This window comes from Capsaspora owczarzaki, assembly GCF_000151315.2.
Source record: "Capsaspora owczarzaki ATCC 30864 unplaced genomic scaffold supercont2.16, whole genome shotgun sequence".
Classification (NCBI taxonomy): Eukaryota; class Filasterea; order Ministeriida; family Capsasporidae; genus Capsaspora; species Capsaspora owczarzaki.
Genome location: NW_011887307.1, coordinates 154,955 through 169,049, shown reverse-complemented (window position 1 = coordinate 169,049; position 14,095 = coordinate 154,955). Strand labels below are relative to the sequence as shown.

Genomic DNA, 14,095 nt, shown 5'->3' with positions numbered 1-14,095 from the left:
TGATATGGATACTGAGTCAATAAACGGTGTTGTATTGTATTGTACAAGGACTTAATAAGTTTCACAACGAAATTGGAACTCAAACGATTGAGCATCCCTTGATAGCGCACGTCGGGAGGGCAACAGAAGCAATGAAAACAAAGCGAAAAAAAGCGAAACAAAAAAAACAAGGCGCGAACTGGGTTGGTCTGACATTTTACACGCGGTCGGCGCGCAGGATGTAACCGCGGTGCGCGGCAATGCTGCGGCACTTGATCTCGGTCGTGTAGCGCACAAGCCATCGAGGACGCAACTGGGACGAGCCCGAAGGATCGACGTAGGAGCCAATGACAGAGTCCAAGGCAGCGCTGCTGAGAATCGGGATTTCGGCGTCCGGGTTGGACAGCAGCGCAATGTTGTGTTGTTTGGCCAGTTGTGCGAGAGGTTGGCTGAACTTGCCTGTGGAGATTTGATTGACCGAAGGAGAAATCTGAGGTTTTGTTGAAAAGTAGTCCAAACAAGACACACAAACAAACAAAAAGTGAGAAATCACAGCGGTTTCAGTGTTCGAAAGCATGAAAAATAATAAATCAGCAGAAATACTGACTTGTGCTGTGGAAACAAAGGATGAAAGATCTGCGCTATCGAAATTGGTCACGCCAATAGATCCGAGGACGCCGGCAGTGTACAGGGACTCTGCAGCATGCCAAAGTCGGTCGGTGGATGCTCGGTTGGCGGCATCGCTGTCAAACTGCGGAGCGAGAATGAAGGAATCGATGCGCTCGAGGGCAAGCTCGTTCCTGACTTGTGCTACGGCGTCAATGAGCTCTGCCTCTGAAATATCGTCGAGGACGAAGAGCTTGGCTGTAATTGTGGAGATCAAGGCACACATTGCGAACGGGGGGGGGGGAAAAGGCGGGAAAACCCCATGTGAGTGGTCATTGAGTTCCTCGCTCGTTTGCGCTCAAACTCTCGTCGATGGCACTTGCCTTTGGTGGTGACTGCCTCGCCGCACGAGCCCGCACAGTCGGACGCAGGCGACGCTGGGGACGGCGATCGCGCCACGTGAACGAGCCCGTCGCTCTGTCGCTGCACTGAAACCGCCGCAGCGCGCACCGAGCTCTATAGAAGCAGAGACATAATGCATCCAAAAGCACCAAAGCAAGTGAGTTGCGTCATAAGAAGATCTCTACTCTCCAAAATGCTCAGTCTGACGAGTGAGAGTCACAGAGAGAGAGAGACAGAGAGAGAGAGAGACGTCGGGGGCGGTTTGAAAGCCCACGCGTTCGACGCCGTCCCCATTCGTCTGCCGCTCTTTCACTCTCTCTCTCTCTCTCGCTCTCTGTCTCGCTCTCGGTTCATCAATGCTGCTGCAAATGCTTTACCGTTGCGTCTTGAAATGCGAGCGAAAGTGCCAACAAAACCTAAAAACAAAAAAAAACCAAGCAAACAAGATTTAGAACGGAAAAAAAAAAAGTTCAAGAAAAATCGCCGTCCAATCGTAAAGCAAAGGATTGACGAAAAGCGCAGCGAGGTGGAAATGAACAGCATTGGATGAAGAACGTGAAAGAGCGAGGGAGCTGCTTTTGTGAGTGTGGTGTGTATGAAGCGAGGGGGAGGTTACCTCTTGGACGGTGTTGCGCGGGGCTGCGACGTCGCCGCGGCGGGAGAGCGCGGGACTGAGGAGATTGCCCGTCGAGACGAGCAGCGACGTCGAGGCGGCGAGCATGGCGCGCAGCTGCTGCTGGTCATGGATGTCATGCTGCTGCTGCTGCTGCTCCTCATGCTGTTGTTGTTGCTGCTGCTGTTGGCGCTCGTACTCGCTGTCGTGGTGCGGAACAAAGTGCGGGTGTCCGCCCCCAAGCACGGAGAGATTGAATTCGCCGTGCTGACGGACGCCACCTCCTGCAGCAGAAGCAGTGCCGTTGCCAACAGACGACGACGATGATGATGATGATGTGGCAGTTGTGTTGAGGCCGGAATGGTCGGCGGGTGACGCAGCGTCGCTGAGCAGAACTTGCGCAGTCGCCATGATTGTTTTAGGATTGTGCAAACTTTTAAGAAAAGGAAGAGTGAGTAAAAACCACAAAAGCGGACGAAGAGGCAAATGCATGAGCAAAACGTGCAAAGTCATTTGCAGTGTGCAGTACAGCTGCTGAGTGTGCAGGAAACTGCTGGAACTGAATTGCAGTGTGGGGAGAGAGAGAGAGAGAGAGAAAGAGATGAAAATTTCAAAGAGAAATGTTTGAATTTCCAGCAGACAGGAAGCCTCCTTGCGTAAAATCGCAGATACATCTCAAAAGGTCGGTGGCATGAGTACGAAGCGAGTGATTCATGGGCAAAATCCAAAACAGAATGACCGACGGAAACGGAACGAAACTGCAGTCTTTTTTCTATCTTACCGTTTCAAACTCTCTCTCTCTCTTTCTCTCTTTCTCCTCAAATACAACCCCCCCTTTCTCTCACTTTCATCATGAGTCAAGCTGAGAACGGCGCATTGCGGATGACCCGCTCCCGTGCACGAGCACTGGCGACCATCGCTGACGCAAATACTGACAGTAACTTGAAAACATCCAAAAAAAAAAAAAACCGCCAACCCGCCCTTGTTTTGACGTTTCGCTCCTCGCCCCTCGTTTTCCTCCTCGTCCTCGTCTTCCTCCGAAAGGCAGCAACACACGCTTGATTTCTGCTCGTGTCCATGCGGAAATCCAAACTCCGACACCAGTTTCAGCGTTCCAACAAACATTCAACGGTTTTTGATGTTGGTTTCAGAACTGAAACACAAAAAAGTTTCCAACGGTTTTTCTTTTTCTTTTTTCTTTTTTTTTTTATTTCTTTTTGCGCCAAGTCGAGACTTTGTGGCAAACGAGGCATTGTTCCTTATAGTTGTAGATTGAAGAGACGTGCAGGAAGCAATACTAGTTGTAGATTGAAGAGACGTGCAGGAAGCAATACTAGGAAAGAAGCTCATCGTTTTGCGTGTATATGTGGATGCAGACGCCAAGCCATCTGCCACTGCTTCTGCTTCTGCTGTCAAACCTGCCACCAATGCTCGGAAGCCAGCCAACCCGAGCAAGAACGACAAGTCCAGTGCCAGTACCAGCACCGCCGTGGCAGCCGTCGCAGTGCCCGAGCCACGCACTCGCGCGACCCGCGCTGCCGCAAAGGCCGAGAGCGTCATCGAGTCAAAGCCAGTCATCACGACCGCGCGCCGCTCAACCAAGGCGACCACTACGAATGCGACTAGTGCTAGCGCAAGCACTGCTGCTGACAACGAGCCCAAGTCACGGCGCACGACTGCCGCCAGCAAACGCGCTCAAGCCAGCTCGGTCATCATCGAACCGACGCCGCTGACCCCTGCTGCTCCTGCACCTGCTGCTCCGGTCGTCCTTGCGTCAGACATTGATTCAGTCGCCCAGCAGGTCGCGCAGCTGGAGGTCACACCTCGGAAACGAAACCCAGTCTGCTACCGCGCACCGGAGTCGCTCTCGCCCGAGCCGTCGTCCACAATGCTCGTCGTTGAACCAAGCATGTACGAGCTCGTCCTGCCTGCCAACGGCGCGTTTGGCATTGCAGATGATATCGCCGAGGACCACGCACGTTTGCCGCAGGAAGAGGTCAGCAGGGACGAATTTGTCACTCCGATGGACTTGGAAGCGGACGAGCGCTCGTCGTCCTCCGACAATGGGTCTGCTGAGAATGCCACCCACCAGTCCAGCCACGGCGGCCTGGGCCTGAACGAAAGCATGGACGAAACCGTGTCTGGCCTGCTTTCGATGCCGGCAACACCCCCCGCGCGCGTCTCCGCTGCGCAAGCCTCATCATCGCCGTTGTCTGGCCGTCGTCCACTCTCCGCGTTCCGCCACAGCACCGTCGCCAGCTCAAGCAGCGCAGGACCTTTAGCGGCGGCATCGAGGCTCGGAACGCCCATGCGTGTGCCAATGACGCCCGCTGTGCTGACCGAACCGCGCTGGACGCCTCGCACGACCACTCGCCGCGTTGATCCCGCGGTCGATCTCATTGCAGCGCTGAAAGTCGTCACACTCTCTGACGCGCCTGTGGCCTTGTTCCCCGCGTCTCGCTCTGTCCCAGGCCCCGGTGCGTTGGTGGCCGCCACCGACGGCGATGACACCAAGTCTGCTGCAACACAGCCCGCCTCGACAGCCACCGAGACTTCTACCACTGCTGCTACTGCTGCGTCAACCTCTTCTGCTGAGAAATCTGAAGAGCCTGCGACGGAATCGGCAGCTGGCAGCTCGGCAGCACCGTCTGCAGATTCCGAAGTCAAGGACGGTCACTACTGGCGCAACGTCATGCAGTCTTGCAAGAACAAGCTCGCTGCTCATTGTGCAGAGTGGGAGGCCTACCGAGCGGAGCACCCCGAGCTAACGGATGATTGTAAGAGCGAGAGATTTTCCGTTGTTTTCGTTTTTTGCACGGTTGTTGTCAAACACGAATTCTCACAAAGCATCGGTGTGTGGCGCTTTTTCTTTGTGGTTTCTCTTTTAGCGTTGGGCTCAATCATTGCCGCCATTGGTCAAGCCAATCTGTTGATGAACAAGCGATTCCCCCAGTACGCCGGTCTCTGCCAGGCTAGCATCGATCAGTCGGGCGAGCTCAAGACCCACGCATCAGATCTTGCTGGCTTCTGGGAGGTGATTTACATTCAGGTCGAGAACATTTACGACCGCTTTGAACAGTTGGTCAAGCTCCGCGACAACAACTGGCAAGAACTGGAGCCACCAAAGCCCAAGACGTCTGGCGCTCCAAAGCGTCCTATTGTGAGCGCGGCATCACGCAAGCCCGCAACCGCATCGTCGGCGGCCTCGACTGTAAGTCTGGGTCCATTGTTGTTTTGTGCTTGTTTGGCTCAGAATTCACTAACTCCAACGAGGTTTTTGCTTTTCTTTCCTTTCTTTTAGAGTGGCGAAGCTGCATCGTCTGCTGCATCAACCAAGGCTGCTGCTGCAGAGGCGTCGCGTGAGGCCGCTCGCGCCCGCCTGGCTGCCGCAAAAGCCGCAATGAAGAAGGGAGGAGCTCCTGACGCCAATGTGCTGAGTCTGGGGGGAACCAGCTCGCCTCGCAGGAATGCTGGGACCGTAAAGTTGCCCTCAACGCCTTCTCGCGTAGCTGTCAGCCTCGAGGGCTTCCGATCATCGCCACGTAGCGCTGCTCGCAAGCGAATGGCTGGCGCCGCAGTCGCGATGGATGCGGAGGCTGAAGTCGCACCTTTGCTTGAAGATGCTGCTCAACCAAAGAACACAGATAAGGCCACCGGTATTCCACGAGGTGAGTTTTCCTTTTTGAGGATGTAGAGGTAATGCCGCTCCTACTCGTACTCACTTTGACACTTTGATGTCCGTTCACAGAACACCAATTGGATCTCCCCTCGACCCCAACTCGCAAGAGTGGACGCAACACACCATCCAAACAATAGGGCGAATTTGGACACGTTGTGGGAGGGAGCGGGGCAGGTTTGTGGGGCCCCTTCCTCTTTGTCGCATGAAGAACATTGTTGAAAGTTTGCCTTGTTGAAGTCGATTTCGGCAACCGCGTTGAAGATTGAGAGACGTTGATAAAAAGTGTGAATGAATGTAGTTGAGTTGTATGGATTTGGTTAACAACAGAAATGAAAAAAAGTTAAAAGAAAAATGGCTTGATGCTTTTGCAATTAAATCAATCACTCGACACGGCGCCGTTTGGCAGCGCTTCCGTCGGCATCTGCCGATGTGGAAACGGTCGTTTCATCGTCTTCTGCTGCGTCTTCGTGTCTTCGCCGCGCAGAAGTACGAAAGCCTTCTGAAAGTGGCGCTGCGGCGGCAGCCTGAGCGGGGGGCTCGGAAAATTTGCGGCCCAACACATGATGCATGCACAGCGGAATATTGAGAGAATAATTGAGCAACTCGGACAGCACGCCCGCATCTGGAAGCGGAGCAGTCGGTGACGGGTCCGAGTCGCGAATGGCGGCAGTGATGTTGCCACCTGATTCGATACGAATCGTCAAATTGGCCATCGACGAAGAAGCTGGGCGCTCAAACACTACCGAGATCAATCGGGGTGGTTGGAGTGCGATTTCAAAGCGCTGATGTGGCTCTGCAAGTGCGAACACGCAATAGCCAGTTTCCAACAGAAAGGGTTGAGCAACGACTCGGATTTGTCGCGCATCGTGCAGACAAGAGACGTACCACTGGACTGGCCGCGATTGGCGATTCGAACTTCAGGAGCTAGCTCTGCAGCGCAGCTGGCCAACAATTGGTTGAAGACGATTTGCTGGCGGAAAGCCTGGGATGGTTGCAGCACAATTTAAAAAAATCCATAGGTGTCCTTAGATCAAGCATCTCGCCACTTTGAAAGCAGCAATTCGGAGTCATACCTGTTCCACAGCATGTAGCTGGGCAATGTTCACAATAGGGAAGCGGCTAACCAGCACAGCAGGGGTGCCTTGGTCTAGAGGAATGCTGAACAGATAGTTGGAGTCCCCGACTCGCTAGATGAGATTGTCATATAGTTAGATGCGGTGAGAAAACGCCACCAAACAAATCGAAAACGCCATTCCTTTGCACTCTCCGATCCGTACCAAATGCTCAGAGAACATTCCCTAAATGATATCAAAAACGGTCGCAAATGTAAAAACATCTCGAAAAGTAAGCACAAGCGTCTCCCTTTCAGCCAACTTGGCATCCGTTTCAACCAAACTTGAAAAGGAAAGGGCATACCGAGCTCTGAAGGGTATCGAGAACAAGCTGCTCGACAGATACCGACCCATTGGACGACACCTCGGTGATATTTGCTGTAGCCGCGATTTCAGACCAAACAGAAAGTCAGCCCGAATTGTGCGCGCGCTCTCCGCACACAAACCTCGAGGGAAGCATTTGACTGTCGTACCTGACTTGCCGAGAACATTCGTCTCGAGCTCTTGCAGAACAGAGACACAAACGGGAATGTGCCAGTTAAGGGTAGCTGCGAGTGTGCCTGGAACGCTTGCATGCGAAACTTCGTCGCTCTCGTACGGTGACGGAACGATGGTTGTCAAGCCACGCGAAATCTTGTTTGCAACCAACGAGAATTCGTCGCCTGCCTTCGCGACGGTCGGCTGGATGTTGACTGACTGCAAACTCGCTCGCTCAATATCCACCTGCAGAGAGAAGCCGAGCTTGAACAACAGTTCTCGTCGCAAAACATCTGGCGTCTGGTCGGAGGCCCTCAAAACCAACAGCTGGTCGACGGCAACAGCTGGGATGGAAAGAGCACGGGCTAGCTTCCGAGCTTCGTCAGTGTTGGCAGAAAGCCCAGGGATTCGCTCAAGGCGCGCAACCATGGCCTCAACGCGCGCATATGTCTCGTGCGATGCAAAGAAGGTTGTCCCGAGGAGCCGAGCGCCGCTGCGAGGAGCCAGGAGGCCGTGGCCTTTTTGAACAACTTGATGCAAGTTTTTCTGAGCAGCAGCCATCTCGGCAGCTTCCACAGTGTGCAAATCGGTCGTCAGTTGACGCAAAAGTTTGGCCATGTTGGACTTTTCGCGCGGCTGTGAAAAGGCAGACGAATTGTCCAGAACGGCGAGCCGGGCAAGCTGGCGGCCAAACTCGTCGAAATGACGCTGCTGAAGCAGGTGCAGCATCCAAGGATCGTTAATGGGCATGGGAGGGTCGTCGAGATGCGCGTCATCCTCGTCGGTGATGAGGATTTTGACGGCGGCAACAAGCGGCTCATTCGGCGCGGCAACGGCCGCGTTTTCAGGGACGTTGGAGCCCGGTGATCGCTCAATCTCAACGAAGAGCGTTTGAGACGTGAGGTAGCGTGCATTGCCTTCCTCGAAAGACAGAGATTGCAGCTGGAGGTTGTTGGCCGCAGCCACCTTGCTCAGCTGCGAATCAAGCTCGTCGATGGGCGAGATCCTGGTTCCTCGGTCAAACACGGCCAACGCTGCAGCAAGCGATGCACTAAACACCTTTGATTCCGCCTGACGGGTAGCTTTATCCTGTGTTGGACGGGCGAGGGGGGGGGCGGAGGACAGGAATGGGAAGTGAGCAAATGGCAAAACCGCGCGATCGCGCTCATGTAGACCATGCTTGGATCAAGCATGCTTGGATGTCGTTCTTCACCATGCAAGTGTGTGTGTGTGTGTGTGCTTGCATTGGCGCTTACTTTGAGCTGAGTGAGCAACCTGCTCGCTGTGACTGGCGCCAACGCAGCCGCTGCGCCATAGTTGGAGAGCGCCTGCGTCAACGCGCGCAGCTCGGCGCGGACGTCTTGGCGAATGGTTTCGATATGCGCATCTGCGTATGGATGCACTACAAACCGGGTCCTAAGCGATGAGTGGAACGCCCCCCAATGCAAAAATCCCAATGCACAGCGTTCAGCCAGCAACACAAACCGTGGCCTTGATCCACATTGCGCGGCGCCGTGAGACCGAGCCCAGTGCGGCATGTGTCAAGTAGAGCTTGGATGCGCTTCAAGCGCTGCAGCACGGTCGGAGGGGCGGCAGCAGAAGCATCGGTGGGAGCATGGCCTGAAGACGAAGGATTATTTGGCTGGGCTTCCATTGGAGAAGAGAGACAGGAGAAAAAGAAGAAAAAGATGGACTGAGATTCATTGAGAGGTCCATCGAAAGGTCCATTGAGAGCTGAGTCGAGTGATACCTGTCGGGTGACTTGTCTGTATTGAAGCAGATCGGCTTGTTCTCAGCAGTTCAACTTGGCTCTCGTCGCTGCGCCTGCTCAAGATGATAATCATCCATTCCTGTCCCCTTCGGCGCCGTTTCCAAGCTCGAATTCTCAGGATGGCTACGCGATTGCGACATCTTTTACGCTTTGGCTGCGTTTGGCTGGACTTGCATTGGATTCAGTCCTTTTTTTTTTTTTTTTTTTTTTTGAAAGATCAAACACGATGGCAGCGGAGGGACGACAACAGACACAGACTGCATCAGCTGCAGCACCCCAACAGCAAGCCCAGCAAGCCCAGCCCCAGCAGCAGCAGCAGGCACTGGCGCCGCTGATGACCTCGCTGTCGACGCGCCACGAGCTGCAGTTCTCGTGGACGCTGTACTACGACAACCCGCCCCGCGACGCCGACTGGAACAACTTCAAGCAGTACCTCACCAGCGTCATCACCTTCCGCACCGTCGAGGACTTCTGGGGGTAAGGCACAGCCGAGAGAAACGTTACGTCTTCGTCGATCCAGCGTTTTTGACTGGATTTTTTCCATTGCCGCGTGCGCTTGCCAGCCACGGTCGCTCGTTCCGTCAGTCCCAGTGGTTGGGGGCGGGGTTTGGAGGAGGGCGTGTGTGTGCGTGTGTGTGTGTGCGGGGGGGGGAGTTGAAGAGCAGCTCGTTGTGTAGAAGAGTGAACTGGACGAGAATGACAGTAGTGGAATCCCGTATCCGCTTTGATTGAGTTAAACCCGGTTACGTCTAACCATCTGGTAACAAAACCCTAAGCTGTGCAATCCACATGTCTTTTTTTTTTTTCTTTTTTTTTTTCTTTTTTTGCTCTTCTTTCCGCCTCACTCGCTCCTTCAGAATCTGAGGAAGGAGGTGGGGGGGTGATGGAACACCAGACACGACGCCCTCGAGTTTGACCTCGAATGACCCCGGCTCGCGCTCGCCGATCTCAGCAGCAAAAAGCGAGCTCGAGTCTGTATTTTTTTTATTTATTTATTTTTTTTGGCTGGAAATGCATTACTACGGTTTTTTTTTTTTTTTTTTTTTTTTTTTTTTTTTTTTTTTTTTTTTTTTTTTTTGCTTTGTGTCCTCCACTCATCCACATTGAAGGCCCATTTCGAAGAGAGGTTTGCTGATCCAATGCGTTTTGAACTGTAGCACTCAACTTTTGTTATTATTTTTTTTTTTGCTTCTGCTAGTGCCATCAACAACATTCGGCCACCAAGCGGACTGCCCACCGGCGCCAACTACTCGTTGTTCAAGGGCGATGTGCTGCCCGTGTGGGAAGACTCTGCAAACAACAAGGGTGGCAAGTGGCTCATTAACGTCAACCGCAAGACTGCTCGCTTGGATGAGATGTGGCTGAACACTGTGAGTTTCATTGCCGCGCCAAAATGCTCAGCGATTTCTGAGGGGGGGGGAGGCTCATCCTCATCCTCACGAGTGCTCGTGTCATGAACATGGCGTTCCGCGTCTTTGCTGTTTGATGGCGTAGATGCTCGGCTTGATTGGCGAGAACTTTGAGGTTCAAGACGAAATCACTGGCGCTGTCTGCTCGCTTCGTCCCAAGGGCGATCGTGTTGCCCTCTGGACTCGCACCACTGACGAGTCTGTCCGCGTAATGGGGTACGTGCTCTTAGCGTCGTGGTGGTTGCTGATTGTCAAGTCCTTGACCACACTCGGGGAATGGGAATGGCAATCTGGTTTTTTTTTGTTTGTTTTTGCTCACCAACGTGTTCACCTGCCACAGCGAAAAGTTCAAGGCTGCTGTCCAGCCCGACGAACCCCTGAATTTCATGTCTCACAGCGATGCTGGCGGCTCATTTAAGGTCAAGAGCAAATACATCATCAACTAAACTTTTTTGTACTTTTTTGTGCTTTTGTTTTCTCTTGCCCAAGCTGCCTTGTTACTCAAGTATTTCTCATGCGAGGCAACAATTGGGAAAGAAACTGTGTTCTGCATCTGTTGTCTGTTCCTATTCGTTTATTGTCTTGCTTGAGTATGTTCATTTTGTTTTTGCTTTTTTTTTTTTTTTGCTCTGTTGCCGTAGCTGGCAAGTTATGCACACAAATCAAACTATTCAACCTATTGCATCACATGGTCCAATTGAATGGCACTTTGTTGCACATATTAGAATATCGGGAATGGTCGGGAATATCGGTGTGGGCGTTGCATTGAACGACAATCTGGCTGTCACACATTTGAGCAAAAAACGCCAAACTTCAATTGGAAGGCTGGATGGTCGAGTACGTCGTGGTGGACGCTTCGAGTTCCTTGGGAGATCCAGAGGACGCAGAAACAGCCGTTTCGGAGTACGTGAGTTCGCCAGCAACTCGCGGTTTGGGCTGGTTGGCATCAGGGTTGACATAAATGGCTTCCTCGTCGGCGTGCGGAGCCTTCAACTGGTCATACGTAGACGGGGAGTTGTGGTTGTTGGTCTTGACCTCGTCATAGGTGCCAGACTTGCCGCTCGTGGAGGAATAAGGATTGTGGTAAAGCTCGAACGCCCCGCTATCCTTGGGGTTTTGCTGAGTCAGAGGGCGTCGATCAGTGGAGTCAGAGCTCGGCAGCACCTTCGGGGCGCGCTGAGACTTGCCACGCAGCCGAACAACGAGCAAGGCCACAAGTACTCCCAAAACAAAGCCGCCAATCGCAACGCCAATTGCAATCTGGACTGTCGATGAGTCGCCATCATCATTGGAGCTGGCACCGCTCATAGCAGCGCTGATAGAAGCGGCAACAGAAGCGCTGGAAGCGGCAACCGCGGCAACCGACGAGACGGATGCAGCCGAGGAGGCTGAAACAACATCTTGAACTGAAGCAACTGAAGCAACTGAGGCAGACGAAGCAGCAGCTTGAATGGAAGCATCTGAAGCACTTGAGGCAGCCGAGGCGGACGAAGCGACCACATCCGAGACAGAAGTCGCGATGGATGCCAGGTCAGCGGCAGACGCAGCCGAGGCGGCAACAGCGCTGGCCGCGGAGGCGGAGGTAGCAGTTGCCATCTCGGGAGAGATGCAAACACCGCCAATCATGGTGTGACCCTCATAGCACGAGAGGCAGCCTGCCGCACTGCAACTCAAGCACTTGGCTGGGCAGCAGACAGATCGATCGTCGGCAGAATCGTAGTAGCAAGTCTCGCATGCGCTTCGGCAGGCTTCAACCGGGAAAAGCGAGGGGCGAATAAGCACAAAGACGACAGATACCAGCGATACAAGCGCGTAACAGCACCGACAGAAAGCGAGTGACACGCATTCCAACCGTACCTTTGATGTCGCCTCCTGGAGCTTGATAGGTGCTTGGCGGGATACCCTGCCAGTAATTTTCATACATACCAACGTCCTGAAGTGATGAGAGTCCCAAAAACAGTCCCGGTGGCAAAGTTGTGGCAGCGATACGAAGCAAAGACCTGCCATGATGGATGAAAGGTGAAAATGGTGAGGTGAGGCAATCTGGGCGGCTGTGAAGCAACAACAGAGGCATCAGCAAGCCGTTTGCACTCACAACATGGTCAGTTGAGAACACTCGCGAAACACGTCGCCCGGCAGCGAAGCGATCGATGACGCGAACAGGTTGCTACGCAACGCGCGAAATGCCAAGCCATCTGGAAATTAGCAATTTTGACACTCGCATTCATTTTTGGAAACCAAATGGTCGAACGACACTAACAGATTCTTAAGCTTGGAGAGTCCATTCAGGACTCCGGAAGGCAGGGTAGTGATTGAGGTCGAGGCAAGGTTCCTAGGTGGTTGTTTGAATAGCTGTGAGCTTTCTCCTGTTCGTGTTGCGCAGTGACAGCATGAGGCTCGGCAAACACCGAAGGCATATACTCTTACAGCGTCTCCAGGTTCAGCAGACCACTGAAGCAATCGACCTCGAGCTCGGTCAACGGATTGCCCCCGATATCCCTGGTTCAGCGCACAGTCAGCTATTTGATTGTGGAATGTACTGCGGGGTTTCGGCAGAACATGTTTACTGATGTTGAGACATACAGTTCGACCAGGCTGCTCAGACTGTCGAAGATGGACGAGGGGATGGAGGTCAGCAAATTGCGTGTCAGGAAGCTGAGGAAGCAAGTTGAGCAAGAACAAAACAAATGTGTGAAACAAGCCAGCAAAACGTGTGTGAGTCGGCAAAGGGAGTGTCGCATGGCAGCGCGAGAGACAAGTAAAAAATAGCATGTGGAACAATACATACAGATGCGTCGTGTAGATCGGAATGTTAGACGGAATCTCGGTCAGACTCTGATCCGTGCAGTCCACTGTGAATGAAGTGTACTCGGGCTGGATGATACACGAGGCAAGAGGGTCTTCTGCTTTGACTCCCAGCATTGCGAGCGCGAGCAGCGCCAAAACCGCTTTCATGGCTTTTCTAGAGAACCGATTCAGTAAAGTTGACACAAGTCAGCAAAATCGGATGGTTTCGTATCCGCGACTCTTCCTGTCGTCCATTTCCTTCCTGTTTGATTTTTTTTCGTCCAGCCTCGACCCTTTTATTTTGCCGGGGGGGCCGGGGGGCCGGGGTTGGTGCTCCGTCGAGACTTGGATCCATCGGGCTCTGGCATGAGAGAGCGGAGGGTTTTGGTTTTTGTCCCTTCCCTGAGCCTTTTCCACATCGTCAACTCGTGCACTGTCCCTCGCTCTTTCCCATCTCCTCTGCGACTGCCATGTTCTTCTGTGTTAATTTTGCTGTGCCTTCCTTCCGACAAGCTGCGAGTGTTGTTTGCAACCAGTGCTTTGCTGCTGGTTTTTCTTCTTTTTTTTTGTTTTGTTTTGTTTTTTGCTTTCTTGTACTTTTTTTTTCTGTTTTTGTTATCATTCTGCGACGCTTCGCCACTCTCCAACGCGCGCTCAGCCCCCCCCTTCTCCACAACTCGTCCACTCTTAGCCTTGCTATGCACTCGACGACTTTTCATGAACTCATAGACGACGAGAGCAACGGAGGATGATCTCTCAACTTTGTCGTCGCATTTTTTTTTTGTTTGTTTTGTTTTGTTGTTGTTTTGGGGTGGGTTCGTCCGTTGACCCGGTCGCCGAGGGGGCACAGCGGGGCATGACCACCTTGCCACCTTGGACGGGACTCGTGCGCTCTCTCTCTCTCTCTCTCTCTGTCTTCTCTGGGGCCTCTTCGGGTGCGTGTGTGCGTGTGTGAGCGCGTCAGTGTGTGTGTGGTTTTTTTTTTTGTTCTTTTTTTTTTGGTGTTTCCGTTTTTGCGAAATACCACCAACATTCGATCAGCACAGAGGGCATTGGCCCGACGCGCTCGCTCACACAGCTCACACTGACCCCCTCATCCTCGCTGTGCGCTCTCGTGTCATGCACTACGCAACGGAGGAAGAGCGCTGTGCTTCGACAGGGGTTTTTTCGAGGGGTTTCTTGTGTTGTTTGTTGTTTCTCATGCGGGCCTTTTTCATTTGTATTGGTGTTTGCGTTTTGCGTTTTGCTAATTTTTCATAT

The 14,095-nt window shown here is 53.0% G+C and overlaps 5 protein-coding genes across 5 annotated transcripts; 2 read left to right on the top strand and 3 right to left on the bottom strand.

Moving 5' to 3' along the window:
• Nucleotides 1-16: 16 nt before the first annotated feature.
• Nucleotides 17-2,046, bottom strand: CAOG_07784 (hypothetical protein). The gene is made up of 5 exons (XM_004342808.2): nucleotides 1,604-2,046; nucleotides 1,365-1,403; nucleotides 969-1,101; nucleotides 587-843; nucleotides 17-469 (listed from the first exon to the last, which is right to left on the bottom strand). Exons 1-5 carry the CDS (start codon nucleotides 2,009-2,011, stop codon nucleotides 197-199), a joined length of 1,110 nt encoding a protein of 369 aa, XP_004342857.2. The 5' UTR covers nucleotides 2,012-2,046; the 3' UTR covers nucleotides 17-196.
• Nucleotides 2,047-2,376: 330 nt separating this feature from the next.
• Nucleotides 2,377-5,631, top strand: CAOG_07783 (hypothetical protein). Its single transcript, XM_004342807.2, has 5 exons — nucleotides 2,377-2,537; nucleotides 2,977-4,377; nucleotides 4,489-4,811; nucleotides 4,902-5,268; nucleotides 5,349-5,631. Exons 1-5 carry the CDS (start codon nucleotides 2,453-2,455, stop codon nucleotides 5,414-5,416), a joined length of 2,244 nt encoding a protein of 747 aa, XP_004342856.2. The 5' UTR covers nucleotides 2,377-2,452; the 3' UTR covers nucleotides 5,417-5,631.
• Nucleotides 5,572-8,548, bottom strand: CAOG_07782 (hypothetical protein). The gene is made up of 8 exons (XM_004342806.2): nucleotides 8,354-8,548; nucleotides 8,125-8,270; nucleotides 6,865-7,957; nucleotides 6,696-6,769; nucleotides 6,557-6,577; nucleotides 6,353-6,466; nucleotides 6,165-6,261; nucleotides 5,572-6,072 (listed from the first exon to the last, which is right to left on the bottom strand). Exons 1-8 carry the CDS (start codon nucleotides 8,520-8,522, stop codon nucleotides 5,660-5,662), a joined length of 2,127 nt encoding a protein of 708 aa, XP_004342855.1. The 5' UTR covers nucleotides 8,523-8,548; the 3' UTR covers nucleotides 5,572-5,659.
• A 274-nt stretch (nucleotides 8,549-8,822) lies between these two features.
• On the top strand, nucleotides 8,823-10,708 carry CAOG_07781 (eukaryotic initiation factor iso4E). The gene is made up of 4 exons (XM_004342805.2): nucleotides 8,823-9,116; nucleotides 9,838-10,009; nucleotides 10,134-10,264; nucleotides 10,389-10,708. Exons 1-4 carry the CDS (start codon nucleotides 8,866-8,868, stop codon nucleotides 10,492-10,494), a joined length of 660 nt encoding a protein of 219 aa, XP_004342854.1. The 5' UTR covers nucleotides 8,823-8,865; the 3' UTR covers nucleotides 10,495-10,708.
• A 153-nt stretch (nucleotides 10,709-10,861) lies between these two features.
• On the bottom strand, nucleotides 10,862-13,203 carry CAOG_07780 (hypothetical protein; the record flags this gene model as incomplete). The annotated part of the gene is made up of 8 exons (XM_004342804.1): nucleotides 10,862-11,796; nucleotides 11,906-12,048; nucleotides 12,144-12,215; nucleotides 12,309-12,380; nucleotides 12,476-12,547; nucleotides 12,632-12,703; nucleotides 12,837-13,010; nucleotides 13,181-13,203. The coding sequence occupies 8 exons, from the start codon at nucleotides 13,201-13,203 to the stop codon at nucleotides 10,862-10,864; spliced, it is 1,563 nt and encodes a 520-aa protein (XP_004342853.1).
• Between the last annotated feature and the right edge of the window lie 892 nt (nucleotides 13,204-14,095).

What these genes read in the sequence shown, in the direction of transcription:
- CAOG_07783 (XM_004342807.2), top strand. Translation starts at nt 2,453, where the DNA reads ATGAGTCAAGCTGAGAACGGCGCATTGCGGATGACCCGCTCCCGTGCA. An exon ending in CGCTGACGCAAATACTGACA is followed by an intron (nt 2,538 to 2,976) that starts GTAACTTGAAAA and finishes ATGTGGATGCAG; the next exon opens with ACGCCAAGCCATCTGCCACT. An exon ending in GGCCACCGGTATTCCACGAG is followed by an intron (nt 5,269 to 5,348) that starts GTGAGTTTTCCT and finishes GTCCGTTCACAG; the next exon opens with AACACCAATTGGATCTCCCC.
- CAOG_07781 (XM_004342805.2), top strand. Translation starts at nt 8,866, where the DNA reads ATGGCAGCGGAGGGACGACAACAGACACAGACTGCATCAGCTGCAGCA. An exon ending in ATGAGATGTGGCTGAACACT is followed by an intron (nt 10,010 to 10,133) that starts GTGAGTTTCATT and finishes TTGATGGCGTAG; the next exon opens with ATGCTCGGCTTGATTGGCGA. An exon ending in GAGTCTGTCCGCGTAATGGG is followed by an intron (nt 10,265 to 10,388) that starts GTACGTGCTCTT and finishes CACCTGCCACAG; the next exon opens with CGAAAAGTTCAAGGCTGCTG.
- CAOG_07782 (XM_004342806.2), bottom strand. Translation starts at nt 8,522, where the DNA reads ATGGAAGCCCAGCCAAATAATCCTTCGTCTTCAGGCCATGCTCCCACC. An exon ending in GAATGTTCTCGGCAAGTCAG is followed by an intron (nt 6,770 to 6,864) that starts GTACGACAGTCA and finishes TCGCGGCTACAG; the next exon opens with CAAATATCACCGAGGTGTCG. An exon ending in CAATCGCGGCCAGTCCAGTG is followed by an intron (nt 6,073 to 6,164) that starts GTACGTCTCTTG and finishes TCGCACTTGCAG; the next exon opens with AGCCACATCAGCGCTTTGAA.
- CAOG_07784 (XM_004342808.2), bottom strand. Translation starts at nt 2,011, where the DNA reads ATGGCGACTGCGCAAGTTCTGCTCAGCGACGCTGCGTCACCCGCCGAC. An exon ending in CGAGGCAGTCACCACCAAAG is followed by an intron (nt 844 to 968) that starts GCAAGTGCCATC and finishes CCACAATTACAG; the next exon opens with CCAAGCTCTTCGTCCTCGAC. An exon ending in CCTTTGTTTCCACAGCACAA is followed by an intron (nt 470 to 586) that starts GTCAGTATTTCT and finishes ACAAAACCTCAG; the next exon opens with ATTTCTCCTTCGGTCAATCA.